General features: G+C 40.0%; 1 protein-coding gene across 9 annotated transcripts in view; it reads right to left on the bottom strand.

The window, feature by feature from the left end:
- DOCK3 (dedicator of cytokinesis 3) overlaps nt 1-19,809 on the bottom strand; it is a 147,936-nt gene that overhangs the window by 103,507 nt on the left and 24,620 nt on the right. For all 9 annotated transcript variants that reach the window (XM_081900198.1, XM_081900195.1, XM_081900191.1 and 6 more), the window contains exons 4-10: nt 15,934-15,989; nt 14,849-14,945; nt 10,123-10,271; nt 4,957-5,041; nt 2,760-2,801; nt 2,249-2,403; nt 161-242 (exon numbers count right to left, since the gene is read on the bottom strand). In XM_081900198.1, coding sequence (XP_081756324.1) covers nt 161-242; nt 2,249-2,403; nt 2,760-2,801; nt 4,957-5,041; nt 10,123-10,271; nt 14,849-14,945; nt 15,934-15,989 — 666 coding nt within the window. The remainder of the gene's footprint in view (nt 1-160; nt 243-2,248; nt 2,404-2,759; nt 2,802-4,956; nt 5,042-10,122; nt 10,272-14,848; nt 14,946-15,933; nt 15,990-19,809) is intronic.

Raw genomic sequence — 19,809 nt, 5'->3', positions numbered from 1 at the left:
TGTGAAACAGAAGTATACAAACTGGTCAAAATCATATTTGCCTTTGGGATATCTGGATGCTTAAACTATTGTGTGATTAGAACAAAATATATGCTACACTGGAATCCAGTCTGCAAAACATTCTCACTGAATGGTAAAGAGAATGAAAAGTGTTTCATACTGTGAAAAGTGCACACATTCTGTCAATCTTCTCCGGATTCTTGGGGCCCCCATTTTTGTTTAAGCGTACCAGAAACCTTTCACTGAAACACAAAAGATAAGAAAACACTGAATTACCAATAGTACATACCATTCATACTACATCCTGGTCAGAACTTCTAAACATTTATGGAACTTTATTCAGAAATCCAGATTCATCGGCCATCAAACCGTATAGCTACATTGAAAATACAATGGTTCTTTTGACGATACTTCCAGGTACTTTCTCACTAATCATGGTGGGAATGAATTAATATCTTCTTACATTTGATGAAATATAGGAATAGCACTAGGCTAATAAGAATTTAACATCCCTACACTCAATCTTAGACATAAAAATAATTTTGTTAATTGTTTTATGCAAAATAGTATAAATTATTCACTAATAACTGGAAAGTTAAAGAGATAACTGGGAAGTTAAAAAGATGCAGCACTCTGCCACTAAATTGCAATAATGTGTTTAAGAAAAGAAAATACCGTATTTTTCGCCCTATAGGACGCACTTTTCCCCCTCCAAAAATGAAGGGGAAATGTGTGTGCGTTCTATGGGGCGAATGCAGGCTTTCGCTGAAGCCTGGAGAGCGAGAGGCGTTGGTGCGCACCGACCCCTCTCGCTCTCCAGGCTTCAGGAAGCTATCCGCAAGCCTTGCAAGCCCGGCGGGAGTTCCCGCAGGCTCGCAAGGCCTGTGGGCAGCAGCCTGCAGCCCGAAGCACGGGGCACCCTCCGGAGGGCACCACGTGCTTCGCACAGGTGTCCGCAAGCCTTGCGTGCCCGGGGGGAGTTCCCGTGGGCGCGCAAGGCTTGCGGGTGGCAGCCTGTTCTGGGGGCTGGGAGTAAAATAATTTTTTTTATTCATTCCCCCCCCCAAAAAAAACCCGAGGTGCGTCCTATGGGACAGTGCGTCCTATAGGGCGAAAAATACGGTAATTGATTACAAAATAACAGAGAAAGTCAGGAATTCATAAGTTCTCTAACCCCATACTCTGCACTGAGTCAGGATTCAGTATGCTCTGTTAACTGTTTATATATATTTATGTAACTTTTCAAAATCTAGAAAATCTGTCTATATTCCTAGGCAGCATATTCCATAGGTCAATTGTTTTACTGACCATAAGCAACTGTAACAAAAAGGAACTGTTCGAAGTAATATACCGTACAGCTGCTTTATTCTATTAAATTTATAATTCTCTGAACTAAACAAATACACCCTGTCAAATGTTCACTTCCTCCATATCAAAAACAACTCCAGCTGGACTCACATCAGTTTTGGTTCTTCTTATCAAATGAATCAAAAAAGTTTCCTTTTCGCACTGTTATACTTTCCTGAAGCCTGAAGGAACAAATTCTGGAGATCGGGATGAACTGCTCAAAAATATTTACTGTAAGCAATGTCTTGTCTACAATGCAAAATCTAAAGCAGGGTCTTACCAATTCTATTACTTATTAGTTGACGTTTTCCACAAATTTAAGGAAAACTAGTTGGCCATAGTAAAATTTACTTAAGAATTATGTTAGGGAACCCCTTGTGAATATGGATTAACTGCTGGACCCCTGGCAATCCTTTCAGAGATACTCTTGTCAAAAGAGTAAAGTTTCTCTCTGCTAAGATGTTGGAAAGGCAGAGCATCAATTTAAAGTGAGAAAAAGCAGAGCTCTCCAAGGTGCTGGAATTGTGGTGTAAGTCAGACTTTGAAAAATAGTTCTCAAACAATACTGAGTAACTACTACAGCGTGTTCTATTACAATAGTTATAGTGACTTAGCTATAATTAAAATGTGTTTTATAGGCAGAAGTCTAGATCCTTAAAAATGGGTTAAGTAAGGTAATTACCTTGTAGTGCTTCTACAACTCTTTAATAAAGTGGAGTAGTTTGCTTCTCCTTTCATACCCAGAATTCAGAGGCAGGCCTCTGAAATCTAGTTCCATGACCTCATAAGACCTCTAGTTCCACAAAAAGAGTTAACAATATTACAGATGTAAAAACAGATTTCTGCACGCAATCTTTTACGTGCTCAGAAAAAGGAAGCAAGGGGTCTGATTCTGACTTACCTGATCTGTTTGCCTTCCCGGACATCATACAAAAAAAAGAATACATCTGCATCCTCCCCAATTGTATTGTAAGTGAAACTTTTTAGACTGAGAAAGAAGTGGTGAGGTACTGGCAGACGACATGCTTCTCCATGACGTGGGCGTATTGTATCTACCTAATTTGGAGAAAGAAATTAAAGGGATTTCACTTTCTAGACATATATTTAATAGTTTTATACTCATTGATGCCATTTAGAATGAAAGTTGCTTGGATAGGATATATACACAGCTCCTAATCATTTTATCTGCACTGATCCACATGTAGTGCCTAGATCCCTCACCAAAATACTGTCAAAATAAAGCAAATTGTATATGAGTCAACACCCTTGATTAAAGTTGCTGCAAAAAGACATAAAACAAAGTCAATATACTGGTAGGCCTGAACAGTTGTAAATACCAATAAAAACCAGTATTTTTATGAATTATTTCATGGTGAAGAAAAGAGATGGCTTCCTTCTGCAGTTTATCTTACCTGTGATGTGCTCTGTTGTACACTATGTCTACTAGATAAATGCTGTAAAAGAAAAAGAAAAAAGACATGCTGCATTACTTCTGTTCAAGGATGCTGACACTTCTTCCACACATGGCTAAACACTTTTTTCCCATTGATTTCAGATCTGTTTTAAAAAGATGCAGTAGTATACTAAAGACCGGCTCCTATCAGCTGACACAGAAGCATTCGTGATTTAGCGCTGTCCAGGTACCAAATCAAAGTGCAGCATCATTCAATTGTACTAACTAGACCAGGCTTCCTCAACCTCGGCCCTCCAGGTGTTTTGAGACTACAGTTCCCATCATCCCTGACCACTGGTTCTGCTAGCTAGGGATCATGGGAGTTTTAGGCCAAAAACATCTGGAGGGCCAAGGCTGAGGAAGCCTGGACTAGACCAACATAGGATTTCATGGTGGTGCAACTGGCTGGGAAAACAGAGCTCTCCTGCACTAGCAACTGCTATCACAGTTCTATATAATGTAGCAGCAATACACACAAAGCACAGAACTGATCAGAGAATAAACATTACAGCTGACTACTCATCCAAACAACACCCTGAAAGCCTTTTAGCCATGAGATGATATGATTAAATAAATAAATAAATAAATAAATAAATAAATTCTACCCCACCCATCTGGGCTGCCCCCATATTGTTGAAGATGAGAAATAATGTTTCAATCTGCTTATTTCTGCAAGGTTGATACTTTGCAACATGCTCTGTGCACTCTTGTGCATTTTTTGTACTGATTTATTGGGTTAATTTTCTGCAGATGATCCCTGGCTAATTTATTCATAGTGTTGTTGTTACACGAATTTTGTGTAGTTTCATCTCCCTGCTAATTTTTTTAAAAAAACATGCTAACACAGGACCTGTGAAAAATAGGTACTTATTTATTGCAAGTAGCTATTTCACAAGTGTCCTTCTTCCCAATCTAATTTATATGCACCCTCCCATTCAGCATCCCCCTGCAGTGGAAAGTATTTTATGACAAAGTACAAGAGCAGCCTCCCACTACTTACCGTAGCTCTATTTACATTTGCTTTACCAAAAAACCATCCCTTGTTATACGCAGAACATGGCCTCAAATGAAAAGTGTAGCGACTGAGTCAACACGACATAAAATGTTTGTGTTAAAAAAGGAGCAGCATCCTCAATTCTCTAACAGAGGTTGATCCTGTTTTTAAAGCCTCCCATGCTGAAGGCTAACATTAACAATCAGAAAATTGACAGTAAGTCTCCTACTGTTCCTATTTAATCTCCAGAGGTAAGATTTAAAAAGTAATCCAAATTGAAACGGTTGCAAATGTGTTTTTTAATCATATTTTGTTTTATACTTATCTATTCTACAATTTTTAGATATTTGTAAAGTGGGATATCATTGATATTATTTTTTTATTAGGTTTCAGAAGCTAAAACTTGGAGAGACCCAAATAATCCTCCATCTCTCAAACCTAGGAATATAAAAAAATATTTCCATAGAACATGATCAAATCCACACAGAATTCAAACATAGGAGCAGCCCTTCTTGGCCAAATCATGGTGCATCTAGCACAGAATTATCATTCCAACAGCTGCCAGCCAGATGCCCTTGGATCTCACAAGCAAGTTATAAAGGTGATAAGCACTCCATGTTTGTTGATTTATTACTTCTAAACATTGATATTCCATCCAGCTATCAGGATTATTAGCCACTGACCAATCTGTCCATCCTTTCCAAAAGTGGAGAGAATAACCAAGGCATTGTATCCACATTTCCAGATTGCAGAAAAGCTCAATTAGTGCACCATCCCTCATCCCTTGCAACAAACACTAAGACATTCTTCTGAAACCCAGCAACATAGAACAATTGCTGCAATCCTATGGGAACTTACCTAGGAACATGCGACACAATTCTCAACTTAATCCAACACAACATTAATACACGGATGTGTAGGAGGAGCCAAGTCCCTTTCAAATCCATAGGACATGCACAGCTATGTGCAAAAATAAATGATGGCAGGGTCCCACAATATAAGCTCAATCAGTGGTGCCTCTTAATCTCAGGGGTGTGGGTTCGAGCTCCTCGTTGGGCAAAAAGAATTCAGCACTGCAGGGAACTGGAAAAAAGGGCCTGCTCTTGTGCTGCTACCTTCTGGACCTCTCATCCTCAGCCTATCAAAGAACAAGGCATCTTACCATCTTGTATAGATCAGATACACTTATCTGATCTGAATCCACCACCTCAAAGTCCTTTCGTGGGACAAGATCCAAGCCCAAATGCCTGTGAAGGGGGGAAAATGTGATAATCATCAGTAAAATGTATTCTATTTATGTAGTATATGTAACTACTTGGGAACTGAAAATAAGGCACATGCTTAAAACTATGCAAACCTTAACGCCCCCAATACAATTACAGTGGTACCTCTAGTTACAAACGCCTCAGGTTACAAATACTTCAGGTTACAAACTCCGCTAACCTGGAAGAGTTACCTCAAGTTGAGAACTTTGCCCCTGGATGAGAACGGAAATCATGTGTTGGCGGTGCTGCGGCAGCAAGAGGACCCATTAGCGAAAGCACGCCTCTAGTTAAGAACAGTTTCAGGTTAAGAACGGACCTCCGGAACGAATCAAGTTCGTAACTAGAGGTACCACCGTATTACAAATATACCTTTCATAACATTCAAAATATAGCATCAGCATTATGGGGCTTGTTGCAGCTAATGGCTGGTCAGACAGAGTGGATATTCTAAAGCTTTGGCCTCACACAGATGATTTGGCTTGACTCCCATATATGTGGCTGCAGAGAGGCGACATTTCATAGCATCAAAAGCACCAAAGGAAAGTTTGTACTGGACGCACTTGGTTCAAGAACTTGATCAGAGAAGCAAAGCGTAGGATGGAGAAAACCCCTGTTGTGATGTAGTTGTAGCCAATGATTTCTCTATCAGTAAAAATAAGTGACACATTGAGGCAGGCCTAGGCTGGACACATTGAGGCAGGCCTAGGCTGGACAAGGGAACAATACTTGTCTAATATGGACTAGGGTGGTGAAAGTCTGAGATAACATTGTTATGTTAGGAACCTGTACCACTTTCGTGGTAGTCTCACCTGGCAGGGTCTAGTGCTAAGTCTGGAGTCAGAACATCTGAAGTGTAAGATGTAAGTGTAAGTGTTATGTGTCTTATACATTTTATGTGGTTGATCCAATGGTGCATCACAATAACAGACGCTTATGTCCTCTGAGCATTCAGAACTGGAATGCTTTCAACCCAGTGCCTCTGAAATGAAGGCTTGAAAGGGACTTAGATCATTATTGAAATGGGCGTAGCTGGAGTAGGGATTGCTGGAAGCACCCATCTCAATTAAAGTGTAGTTCAAGAGGGAGAAGGAAACTTGGACACAAAAAGCTTGTTCCCACAGGATGCACATAATGAGCACAGTGACTATAGAGAGCGTCTTGATGATTTTTTGGAAGTGAGCACAGAATCAAGAAGGCATGGGATCTGCTCATTTGGGCATGTGAGTTAGGTATAAACTGTGTTCTCTACTGTCAACAACTTGAAGGCTTAAATTTTAGAATGCTTCAAATGTTGCTACATCTTCGCATTACATCTAATTTGTGTGCCTCCAAAGAATAACACTGAGGCAAAGGCAGAATATTTTTAATATTATTTTGATCGCTTCTTATCCATTTATTATTTATTAATTAAATTTCTATACCATCCTTCATCTGAGAAGGTGGTTTACAATATAAAAACACAAAAATACACAACATAGCAACAAACAAAAACAATAACAGCACACAGTTTAAAAGACCATAAATTGTTTAATTATCCATCAATTTACGACATGCATAGGTTTTTCCCCTGAAGAGTAGAAGGGGGACATGATTGTTCTCATAAAAATAGTATTGCACTTCTCATACTTTTAAAGTCCTTTGGAGTTGTCAATATCAGTATGCAAGTGATTTCCTCAATTTACGGTAATAGCATTCATCACAATCACTACAAATGGACTCTGTAACAGTTACCTTTGAACCTTATCCGATATGCTAAATTTAGTTAAAATCCCCTAACACCATGGATTTTCAGCTCAAAGGATTCTCATTCACTAATGCTATGTTAATCCTTCATACTAACTGCCCCCAAGCTACCTGTATGTCATGTCAAAGCAAATGAATAAATGTTCAGCAGCAACAAATACAGACTGCCATAAAGTCAACAGGACCTCCTTTCTTGGAGATTTTCAAGGAAGAGCAAAAGTAGCATCTGCAGAAGATGTTTTACAGCAGACTACTGAACTAGCTACCTTCTTTGACCCCATCTATATTTTCCTACTGGCTCATTTGGCACAGTCCTGAAGACAAAACTCTGTTACATAAAAAATTGATTATATTAATTTTATTTACTCAAGGACTAGTTGCTTAATATGTATGATGGCACTCCATATTCAAAATAAATGATTTTCTTCTCAATCCTTCCAACCAATCAAATTTAAAATCCTTCTGCAACTCTTTTCAGCTCTAATTTTACAGTAAAACCTTTGCTCCAGAGAGTTCCCTGCTGTATTTTCAGAAAATGTATACAAAAGTACTCTACATTCTACATTACAAGGCCATTTTTTCCAGCTTAAAATATCCTATATTTAGAATACATTCTTACTGAACAAAACATTAAAAACCACTATGAAAAGCAAGAGAGACAAACATGGGTTCACACTTTACTCTCTCCCCCAGAAAGCTTACTTAGCATTTTTTATTAAGGTATTTGTGACATTCAGTTACTTGACTAGCAATTATATGCATTTCAAAAGAAGCAGAGAATGTAACAAGCAAGTGCAAGATTTAAAAAATGATTACTTCTTATGCACCAGTTTTACAACTCAACTAGTGATAGGCAAGTGCATCTACCCTCAGCTCAGAAGCTGCTCTAAAGAAAAAAAAGTATTTTCTAAGAGTACAGGCAGCAACCATTTTGCGTGGAAGTTCTGTTCCTGGTCCCCGCACATGTTGGCAGAGCATGCATAAACCCGCCTCGCCCTGTCATGCCCTGTTATACCTCCTGCAGTTCCAAAAGGACCCATGTGCACCAGCAGTCATGCATCAATTGGACACACAAAAAATGGTTGCCGCCTGTACTGTACATGCCCCAAATGCTTGAACATGTGCACTGATTTCTGTTCAACACTTTGAAGATTGGCCTATGGAGGGAATGGGAAACCTGTGGCCTTCCAGATGTTGTTGGGATCGAACTATCAGCCTCAGTTGGTATAGCCAATGTTCAGGGGTGATGAGAGTTCTCATCCAATAACACCTGGAGGGACACAGGTTCCCCATTTCTGGCCTATGGTGCCCCATAGGCTTCCAACATGTCCCTCATGTTATCACCATCAGTAGAACCACGTATATGTCCTCTTCCTTATACCAGTTTCCAAAGGCTCTTCTCTTTTACCATTTGCCCTGCCAACTGCTATTTGTTTTAACCCTTGTTTCCCCCTAATTTTTTTCTCTGCTGTTTTCCAATCTCTTTTTACTTTTTAGCTTGCGGTTTTATAGTAAACATTTCTTATTTTATTTGTTGTAAGCTGCCTGGAGAATTTAATGCAAAAAGCTGTGTTTAAAACAGTGTTTATGTTTTAAATAATCACTGAAACACGTAATTAAATCAAATGCAACCAAGAAAAACTACTTCCACGTAATGAGGATAAGCTCAAAATCCCAGAGAAATGCATAGGTTTGAAATCCTTAGCTATATATAATTAAAATTCTTTAAATTTTGGTAAGATTAAATTCTAGATTCCATTTATTTGCCCCAGTCCAGACTGTCAGCTCCCGTGGTTGTAGCTACACACACAGTTTCCCATCAGAGAGTTGGTACTGTCAGCTTTGACAGGGCTGATCTATTTGGTGAGGGGGGAGACTGAATTTAGGCCTCTCCCTTGCACACAGCTAATCAGTGCTTAGTTACGCAATTTGCTACGGCACAACATAATCTTTCTGGATTGTGGTCAAGTTGGTTTGTTGTTCTTTTAATCGAAGTACCCACTTCTCTCAGTCATGCCTCCAAAGAGAGATGCTATAAATTATTCACCTAGGCCTGTTTTATAATATTTTTATAACAGACTCTAACAGCTCTGGCAGAAGACTGTTACAATAGTAGGAGCTTAGCTACGCTACAATGGAAAACAAAATCACTTGGTATAATTTTGTCAATTTATTTCTCAGAAGCCTTGTTCTTTTAGCTGAGGGGAAGACTACATCTAGACCAGCACCCTTGTCACATTTCATTTCATTTCAGTTTTGTGCCTTGCTGTCAGGGTTCTTCTTTTTGTATTCCCCCCTTCACTTTCTTATCCCAGAATATCAGAGTTTGGGTTTTAATAAACAAACAAGTAATAGTGAGTTGATGTACTTGTAGCCACACATACCCTCCAAAACAAAGCTAGGTGTTGTGAAGGAAGAACGTGATGAGAGAGGGGGCTTCAGAATCATAAAACAGCTAATTTCACATGTTGCTTGAAAATAAATTAGCACAATAAATTAACAAAGTCCCTAGAGATAATGGCCATGTTAGCCCATATTACCAAACAGTTTAGTGCTTTGTGCAAGAACTGGAACAGCTCCAAGTTCTTCCCTCCTCTCCCACATGGCCAGGAGAAGCACTTTACCTGCATTACATATCTCTTTCCCTGGATCTCAACTTTCATGTTGTCCATTTTTATAACAAACTATGGCTAGTTTAGTAAGGCACCTTTATAACTCATGGTCTGAATTTGGTTTGCTTTGAAATGGATGAGAGCAGGATAGTTCCACAACCAGCACATCAGACTGTGACTGTGGAAGTAATGCCCCCCAGAAAGGGATGGTCTGAGGTCATCTTCCTCCCACTGGGAGAGTACTGAGTACTTGTGATCGCCAACCATTACACAAAACTATTTTAAAATTTGGCAAACATATTGTGCATGATAATACAAAAACCCAGGAATTCAGTAATTATTAATAACAAAAATAGTAATTTATATGCCACTTAATGACAAAATAGTCTTCTAAGCTGTTTACAAAGTATTAAAAAAAAGTTACACAAACCACTAGCATCAATAAGCACACTGCCCTTTGCTGAGCTTACCATATATAATTATTTGCAATGGAAACACCAAAAATGAAACAGACTTTACCTTCATGCATCAATTTACATGTTTAGGATCAGGATTTAAAAAAATTGAAATTTCACAATTCTTACTTGCATCATCTTTTCCTCCTTAAAGGGCATTAAAATCCATATTTGGCTGCTAGCAAGCACATTCCAAGCATTTTATTCCATAAGAACCCTAAATGCTTTAAAACAAAATAGTACTCATACTTACTCATTACCCCAGTCCAAGCGTACGGTGAGGTGTCTCTTGACTTCTCGCACTTGGTCCTGGGTCAAATGACCAGATAGTAGCTGTCTGCGAAGATCAATCAGTTCATTCATCACATGCCGCAGTTTGTAAAAGAGATCTATCTTATGTTTCTGTAAAGGTTTTATTTGGGAGAGGGAGTGGTGGGAGAAAGAAAGAAAAATAAACACTTTAGTTGGGTGATTTAAAACCAATTATATTATATATACAGTAAATGTAAAAATTTTGATTGCATATGTGTTGCAGGAAAAACAATTAAGTCCGGAGGAGTCGATGCATTAGCTTGTCATGGGAGGTGGGGGTAGTATTGTGGAACTATAAACACTAACAGATTTATTGCAACATAAGTTTTTGTGTATTAGTCCACTTTATCAAATGCATGAAGTGTTAACGCAAGTCAGCAGATGCACAAGGAAAGAAACAATATTGCTATATGCACCCCACTCTCTGAGTCGCGGGATACTCCAGCAGTGCCAGTGCTTATCCAGGGTTTGGTTTCCTTTGAAGGAAGGTCAATGGAGACTGTGGCATCTTTAGAATATATGGTTCCATTTATAGATATATACAACTAGAGAATAGGATGCAGGGGTCACATAGAAGCATAGAATCATAGAGTTGGAAGAGACCACAAGGGCCATCGAGTCCAACCCCCTGCCAAGCAGGAAACACCATCAGAGCACTCCTGACATATGGTTGTCAAGCCTCTGCTTAAAGACCTCCAAAGAAGGAGACTCCACCACACTCCTTGGCAGCAAATTCCACTGTCAAACAGCTCTTACTGTCAGGAAGTTCTTCCTAATGTTTAGGTGGAATCTTCTTTCTTGTAGTTTGGAACCATTGCTCCGTGTCCGCTTCTCTGGAGCAGCAGAAAACAACCTTTCTCCCTCCTCTGTGTGACATCCATTTATATATTTGAACATGGCTATCATATCACCCCTTAACCTCCTCTTCTCCAGGCTAAACATGCCCAGCTCCCTTAGCCGTTCCTCATAAGGCATCGTTTCCAGGCCTTTGACCATTTTGGTTGCCCTCCTCTGGGCACGTTCCAGTTTGTCAGTGTCCTTCTTGAACTGTGGTGCCCAGAACTGGACACAGTACTCCAGGTGAGGTCTGGCCAGAGCAGAATACAGTGGCACTATTACTTCCCTTGATCTAGATGCTATACTCCTATTGATGCAGCCCAGAATTGCATTGGCTTTTTTAGCTGCCGCGTCACACTGTTGGCTCATGTCAAGTTTGTGGTCAACCAAGACTCCTAGATCCTTTTCACATGTACTGCTCTCAAGCCAGTTGTCACCCATCTTGTATTTGTGCCTCTCATTTTTTTTGCCCAAGTGCAATACTTAACATTTCTCCCTGTTAAAATTCATCTTGTTTGTGACAGCATTAACACTCCAACATCTTGCTTCCCCATTAGGTTTCCAGGGAAGCCCCAAGCTCACAGCTTTGGGTTCAGCACAGAGCATACATGTCGCTCTCTCTCCAGACTCCAGCATTAACCAATCTCCCAATCTCTAAATTCTCTATGAATTCCCCTGGCCTATTGTTCTCCTTCCTAGGATGAAACATCATCTAGCCAGGTGAGAGGAGTGGGGAAATGCTTACTCCTCTTCCAGGAGAGCACCATCACTTAGTTGTTGCTATGGCAACATAGCTCACTCTTTGAGAAGCTGATGAGAGCACTTGGCCAGTCAGTTAAGGCCATTAACTTACAAAGAGACTGACTGGTTCAGCAGCAGCTTCTACTAGATTTTAAACCTCACGGGATACAGAGAGAAATGCAAGCCTTGAACATACTTACAAATGTCATTCACAGACACCCCCCCAAAAAAAACCCCGCCCTCTAACAATATATATTGCGCATACAGACAGAGAGACAGATCTAGGGATTATTGGGGGAGGGAGGGAGATGGGGTCAAATGGCAATGAAATGCAACAAGTACAACCTGTGACAATTCTATATAAACATAAGCAAAGTGAGTGATCATTCTCTACAGCTATAGTTGGTGATAAAACAACCATTCCAGCTTTGCTAAATAACATTTGTAGTAAGACAGGAAGCGGTTGTCTTTATTGGCACCTAAACAGAATCAAACCTTGATTAATTATAATTCTGGAGTCCCCATATATCATAATGGAAGAAGAGCAAGCAAATGAGCTCCTGAAGCAGTGGCTGGTGCCAAATGTTCTCGGAGCAGCCCTGCTTGTGTAGACATGGGGAAAGCATCTGAGTTTACTGCAACCTCTGGTCCCTGCTATTGTGCTTCAGTAAAAGTGGTTATTTAGTAAAAGTGGTTATTCCAGGTAAGGGGTCTGTCTATCTGTAAGCAAAGGCAGATCTAGTACACAAGATCAGGGACCAGGGTGGGCTGTAGAGCACTGATGTTATGTAAGGAGTGGTTTTTTTTGTGGAACACTGTAGGTCAGGGGTAAACAGTTTTAGGCATGTTGGATCAACTTTGTTCTTTACTAGAACATCAGGATCCACTACTGAATCCACATACACTTAAAATTAAACAGGTGCACATTCTGGATGTAGAATTTTTATTCAGCATCAGAAATGACCTGTGACTACAGTCCTTTCATACAAATTCTATTCCTTTGCTCATTTCACCTAATTTAGGTGAAAAAAGCAATTTTGTTGCTAGCTGCTAAACAATTGGGAGTCAATTTACTGCATATCACTCAGAGAGATCTACCAGTAGATCCCTATCCACCCCCTGCTAATTCTTGCTGTAGGTGACAAATACAAACCCAGAATATAAAGTGACTATTTATGACCTACAACTCCCTGTAACAACCAGTCTTTACAAAATAATGCACTGCATTTTTAATTTGTTCCTTGGCTTGTTTTGTGGTTGCCATATAAGGTAGATGAAACACTTTCCACAGTGTGAAAGAGAAGGAAAGTTAATGCTGCCATGCAAAATGTCACTCATCTGGTAGCAAGGGCCATGTAACACTCACTTCTAGGCAAGTAACAGATCCCTCATCCTTTATTAATTTCTACGTTGCCGCAAGCAATGAGTTTTGACATCTTTTAATATCACTGCAGGGGCTGACCTCTGTAAAAGGAGTGTAACTGGTATATTTCAACAGAAATTTATTAAGCTCCTTAAACAATTTTATTTTGCCACATCAAATAAAAACAAAACCTATCAATGTGAGGGAACACTATGACAGTTGGTTTTCCCCATTTGCTGTGGAGGAAACAAATTATTCAGTCATTGTTTTAGAGGAAAGCAGAAAATTGCCACGGGCTAAGTACATGATGTGTGTGTGCGCGCGCGCGCGCGCGCTAAAGCCCTTCAACAGCTTTGGTGCAATTCAACATGGAACAAACATGTGACGTAATCCTGCACCCTCTCCACTCCTTTACCTGGCTAATTATCTTTACAGTGATCTAAAAGCAGCGGGCCTCCTTGCTTCTTCCCAGGCCCAGAAGAGAGCACAAGAAGCCTGGAATTTCAGGAGAAAAGCTCTGTTTTGATAATCAGTAGTCATTTCTTCCAAGCTTCAGTATTACATTTGTTCTATGTATGAGCCAGGGATAGCCCGTTATGGTGCCCTCATGTTGCTGGACTTCCATCATCTCTGCCCATTGGTCATGCTGGCTGAGAAAACAGCTTAAAGACTTGAACTGCAGAATTCACAAGCCATTTTCCTAATGTCATTGTTTTTATACATAATATTGAAATCCCATCTTTTCAAGGAATTTAAAGCAACATATATGTGACTCCTAGGATAATCTGATACGGAGGTACTGATGTGGCCTAGATCGACCTAGATTCAGAGATGGAGCTATTACAGGAACCTTCTGTGGTCCATGAGAATAGCCTTAAGGTGTATGATATAGATTCCCCTCCTTCTCTTCCTCCCTAATTTTAGCCAGTAAACAAGGAAGTAGGAATGCAGCAAAAAGCACTCATATTTTCCCATTTTCTAAAAACAAGTAAACCAGCAATAAATGAAAGCAAAACACAGCAACAAAAATGAAAAGTGTACTCCATCACACATGGTGTAAAATGTAACAATAAAAGGTTCAAAAAAGAAACATGACAAGATGTTTTAAAGAAGAAATATTTAAAGTAAAATTCCAGCTACAAGACTTTCCTACAGCTATGATGAAAAAATGAGCTAGTAGTTACACAAGCTTGTTCGATTTCTAGAAAAGTCTTCCTATTACTAACATGTATTTTATTTTGCATGTGTTTCACGAAATATGTAAAAAAAACACCTAGTTAAATAGTTATAGGATAAAAGAACATAAAAACTGCAATCTTAAATGAGAAGTTTTTATCATTCAAATCTGGCTTCGTGCAAATCTGTAACTAAAAATATCATCAAATATTAAGGCATCAAATAATTAGCAAGCCAAGAAGAGTTGTTCACCGGTGGAGACATTCACTTTGCCAACCAGCCTACGAATACAGACCAAGGCCCCAGCTCTTATTATTTATTAAATTTGTGCCCCTTCCTACACAAAACTCTCCAAGCAAGTAACAGCAACAATGAACACAAAACAAATATAATAATACAAATAAATCAGTTAAAAAAACAGTACACTAAAAGTTCACCCACACAAAATACTATCACAAGGCCCAGTGTGAAATGCTTACAGCCCTTGATTTGGCAGCTGGTCAGTAAGTTTTGTTTATACGTATTATTATACCGATTTCAATTCACTTACCACATATAACTGTTTCCAGAGGACAGCCCATTCCTGGAGTGTTGCTGTAACTTCAGTGATAACAGAATCTTCGAGTGGAACAACTGTTTCATACTGCCTGTAAATTTAACCAAAGCTCCCATGAAACTATTGTAAAGATTATAATACACTTTGAAAAATTATAACTTTCACCTTCTCCTACTTTTAAAGGAGTACTCACAGTTATTCATATTGCACTAAATTGGATCCAGACTAAAAAATTAGTTGCTTTCAGTTATTACTGAAATCAGTGGGACTTAGTTCATCCTTAACTTGTCCCATGGATTTCAGTGGATCCAAGTTCACCTAATGTTGGGCGCAATCCAAGTCTGCTTGGTACCAGTGTCCCCGTGCCCAGCTGTGCTGGCCTCTGCTGGCCTATCCCTGCAAACTGATGCTGGTGTCGCATTGCCAGCACAGATTTCAATATTCTGCCTGATGAATGGGTGGGCAGAAATGCTGTCAGAGGGATTCCTGCTAGTGGCAGTCAGCAGGAAGTCCTGAAATGGGGTATTCCTGAAGCGGGAAGGAGGTAAGGAGGTCCAGGAGCCATTGGACCCTGAGCCAGTCCCTCTGCCATCATGCAATAGCATCAGGCCAGAGCTAGGCTTGATCAATCCACCTGCTGCCCGCCACCCACTCCACCTTCCACCTCAGCCAGTGTTTTATTTTTATCTGCTGCTTAGTGGGTGGGAGTATCATGTGGTTTATTGTTAGTATGCTGGCAAAGTTTTCTATCACTGTTTATGCGGGAACTGGTTTTTGTTTTGATTTTTAAATATATATTGTATGGTATGTTAATGTTTCATATGAATTTTTCTTTCTATTCTTTTTTATGGTATAATTTATTTATGTTTACGACTTTCAGTGTAAGTTACTTGAAGATCTTTTAAAGGGGCAAGCAACAAGTTTAATAATAAGCAAATAAATTTAATTAATTTTAACTGCAGAGCACATTTAACAATTGCAGTGAAAACCTGCTCATTTATCAGGATTGTATCTAATTGTGGGTTGTTGTTTTTAACCACAAAGGTATCAATTTATTGATCATCAGGAAGCATACTCACCCTCTGTTGCTGACAACTGCCTTTTTCAAGTGAATATAATTAATAGGAAAGATCCCCTACAAGAAAAAAAAAATCTACTTAACTGAAAAAGTTAAGGAAGTGCAATTTAACAGAACCTTCTCAAGTAACAATTTGCTACAGAAAATATGGAATCATTAACAACTTTCAAAAATAATATTGCTTTTGAATCAAACATGAAACTTATAATAATTCCTGGAAAGTTGCAAAACACAATTGCACATGTTTACTCTGCCAAAAATGGTCATGTTCAGTACGCAGACCTCTTTAATAGTGTGCCGGGGAAAGTACAAGCCTTAGTTATTAATAAATATATACTGTAAACATAAATGTCCTGTCCAGCAAGGGGGTCATTCCGTATCAAGTGATCCAATTTTTAATGATCTTTTTACCTCATGTCGTCTAATTTTCTTAAAATTTTGGCCTTGCCGGACTACACAAAAATAGTAAAAGTCCAGTCCAGAATTGAGATATTTCAAATCTAAAATTACCAATCTCTTCAGAACTTCATGGGCTTTAATATGATATGTCACAAGATGGACTTACTTTAAATTATAAAGTTAAGTTATAAAATTTAACATTTCCAAAAGTGATTTTAAAAATATGATAATTTTTCCCCCAAAAAAGTATTATTTCATATTTTTAAGAGTTTCCTGAAAAAATTCATCTTGGGATCTCAAAAAGATCACATTAAAAAAACATATTTTGTACATAAATGTGTGCCTTATTGGATTCTATTTAGGATAAACAGGTCTTCTAGGAAAATAATATAACAGATTAAAGGTAAAGGTAAAAGGTAAAGGACCCCTGGACAGTTAGGTCCAGTCAAATTCGACTATGGTGTACGACGCCCATCTCCACTTTCAGGCCGAGGGAGCTGGCATTTGTTCACAGACAGCTGTTCCGGGTCATGTTGCCAGCAAGACTAAACTGCTTCTGGCGCATGGAACACTATGATGAGTGTCAGAGAGCATGGAAATGCCACAGTGGTACCTATTTATCTACTTATGCTGGTATGCTTCCAAACTGTTAAGTTGGCAGGAGCTGGGGCAAAGCAAAGCGAGTTCACCCCATCACGCAGATTTTAATTGCCGACCTTACGATCGGCAAGCCCAAGACACTCTGTGATTTAGACCACAGCACCACCCAAGACTTCAAACCATAATATCAGTTACTTCAGGCATTTCTTTAAAAAGTTATTCAATTATATGCAAAGCTGCAATACTTATCTGGCTAAGTAGCTGCCCTACATATTTCCACAAGGACAGTTCTTTTTCAGAAAGCTGAGCCATGATTTCCCCTGGAATCCCCCGACTTGAACACGGCTTTGTAAGCTTCACTAATGTACTCCCACAACTATCTAGCTATGGATGAGTTAGAGGCCTTTGACCCTTACGAAACGCATGCAGCTTTGGACTTCCTAGTGGCTACTGTTTTATCCATGTAAAAATGAAACCCTCTTCAGAGATTTACTTTATCCCATACTTTCTCCTAAGTAGGTACTGAGGTGGAGCAAACTAGAGTATTACTTCCTAAGATTGAAATATTTCTGGCATGAAAAATGTAGCATCACCTTATCTTTTTTTTTTTAACCCCACAGAGGTCAGGAAGTGACCCCAACTCAGACACTCTCCTGCCAGACCACAAAGAAAATAGTCTTTGTAAGTTCCGATGGGGAGACTATAGCCATGGGTTCAATGGGAGGCCCCAGTGGAGCACTTATGACCCAGTTCCAGTTCCAGTTAGGGGGTAAGTGGACCGGTGGATAAAGCAGTGTAACTCCTTTAAAAACCTATATATGTAAAAGTGGTAAGAAACAGAATCATCCTCACTGGAGCCCAAAACAGGGTGTGCAGTAGCTGTCTGCTTCTTCAAGGCACTTGTACTGAAGTCCTCATTAACAAAGTCCTGTAAAAACTCTAAGAAAAAATGTCCACCTCTATCATTGCTATCCATGTGCCTCCACAGACTTGGTTCATCAACTCCCTTTATGAAGCAAGCAAGATTTCCAACATCCCCTTGAAATATATGCACTGCCTTAGCTACAGCCTCTCAACCTCCAGCTAACTAGATGTTCTGCAGATCTAGATGTAAGACTTGGATGCTGGGCTAGGAGATCCTTACTGGCTGTAACCTCCAATGCTTTTTTCACAGGCATCTCCAGCAGCTCTAGTAACCACAAACTCCTTTGACACTGCTATCAGGATGGTGTCTGTTCCTTGATGCTTGATCTATTTGAGCACATCTACAATAGCTTGTTGAATAGCTTTTTAAAATATATATATTAAGCATTTTGCCTCCAGTGCATTTTTGTCTTCTGTTTCCAGTCACTGGAATCTTGACATGAACCTCTGGACCCACTTGCCTGAATGGCTCACAGATAGATCTGTCATTGGTTTCTTGAAATGTTTGTCTTAAAAGGTCAGTGGGTACAGAGTCTGCTCAAAGTCCCAAATGGTCAAGCATCTCAGCTCTTCTTATTCACCTCAAATCCATGACATAAGCAGGAAAGCATGGTCTGAATGTCACTTAGACTTTGGCTCCTGGACTTGGAATGCATCTGGATGTTGTCCAAAGACTCCTTTCATCTTCAAAATGAACCATCTTGCTGACCAGCACTTTGGTGAAAATCCTGGCAACTGCACTTAAGGACTTATCAAAGGACTCCAGAAAAAGAACAACAAAGGTTTGCCTAGTCCCTGAGGAAAACTACATTGACAGTATCAGGCTTCCCCTCCTTGGTATCAGTCTGTGGTTAGCTGTAAGGTCTTGACTTTCTTGCAGGTAAGTCTGGTGAAAAAAGTTCTTTCTTTTGTTTAGGTTGTTCCCCTTTCTCTTCTGAGAGCTCTCCCTTCTCCATGTGGGAAGTCTCACAGGCGATGGACCTAACCAAGGAGGCAGACTAGGGAGGAACCAAGACCCCTAGAATGCCCCACTCCCAAACCAGAGGAAGGAGGAATAACCTGAATACAGGTTCTCATTTTAGCCAACTCATCAGAAATCCAAGGAAGCAGCTCCTTAGGAGACTTCCAAGTGTTCTTGTGTCTGCAACAGCTGGAACTGGAATAAGAGCTATCTACACTATCTGAGGCCAAAACTGAGCTGAGGAACCTGTACTTCCTCTGGAGACCAGCCCCTGGAGCGGTTGAGTGCCTTTCCTCCCATTTATTACTTCCTGCAGGGGCAGATTTTGGTAATCTTTGGTAATATGATGCCCTGAGTGAGGACAAAATTTGGTGCCCCCAAATGGATCTTCTTAATTATGGATCTTCTCAGTTTTGCACTTCTTGGACACCCACAATGCCCTAAATCTGATGTTGCTTCCTGCAGGGAGAAATGGAAGCTCTACTGCAACATGATGCCCAATACTCTCCTGGTGTCTCCAGCCCTGATGGGTGTGGAATCTTCCTTTTGACAACTCTTCCTCCGATATTATCTCTTCCCTCGACATCCTACCGCCTGCTCAGAACAAAGAATAAAGCAAAGGACAGCTAAAGCACCCTTCCGCTATTTGCCAGGACAGAAGGAAAAAGCAAATGGCAGCAAGAAAACCTTGGGTGTTGGTATGATGCAGTATCTGCTCCACATGGCCTGCAAGTGCACATTCTGCCTCACTCCTCTTAACCCAGCCCTGTGGAGTAGGTAGGAAGAGCTGGACTGGTGCAGGAAAGATGAACACTATAGCGCACACAAAGCTCAAAGGCCCTCTCAGGCCTCACAATTCCTCAGTGGGGGCAAGGTCTTAAGGAAAAGGCCAGCAAAGGAAAAGATGGAGCAGTAAACTGCTTGCTTGTGGGAAAATAGGGGCCCCAGTACTGTTCAGCCCTCAAAGTATAGTTGTGTGGGTGGGGATGCAAA

This window comes from Podarcis melisellensis (genome assembly GCF_964234715.1).
Source record: "Podarcis melisellensis genome assembly, chromosome: 2".
NCBI lineage: Eukaryota > Metazoa > Chordata > Lepidosauria > Squamata > Lacertidae > Podarcis > Podarcis melisellensis.
This window is presented reverse-complemented; position numbering and strand designations above follow the sequence as displayed.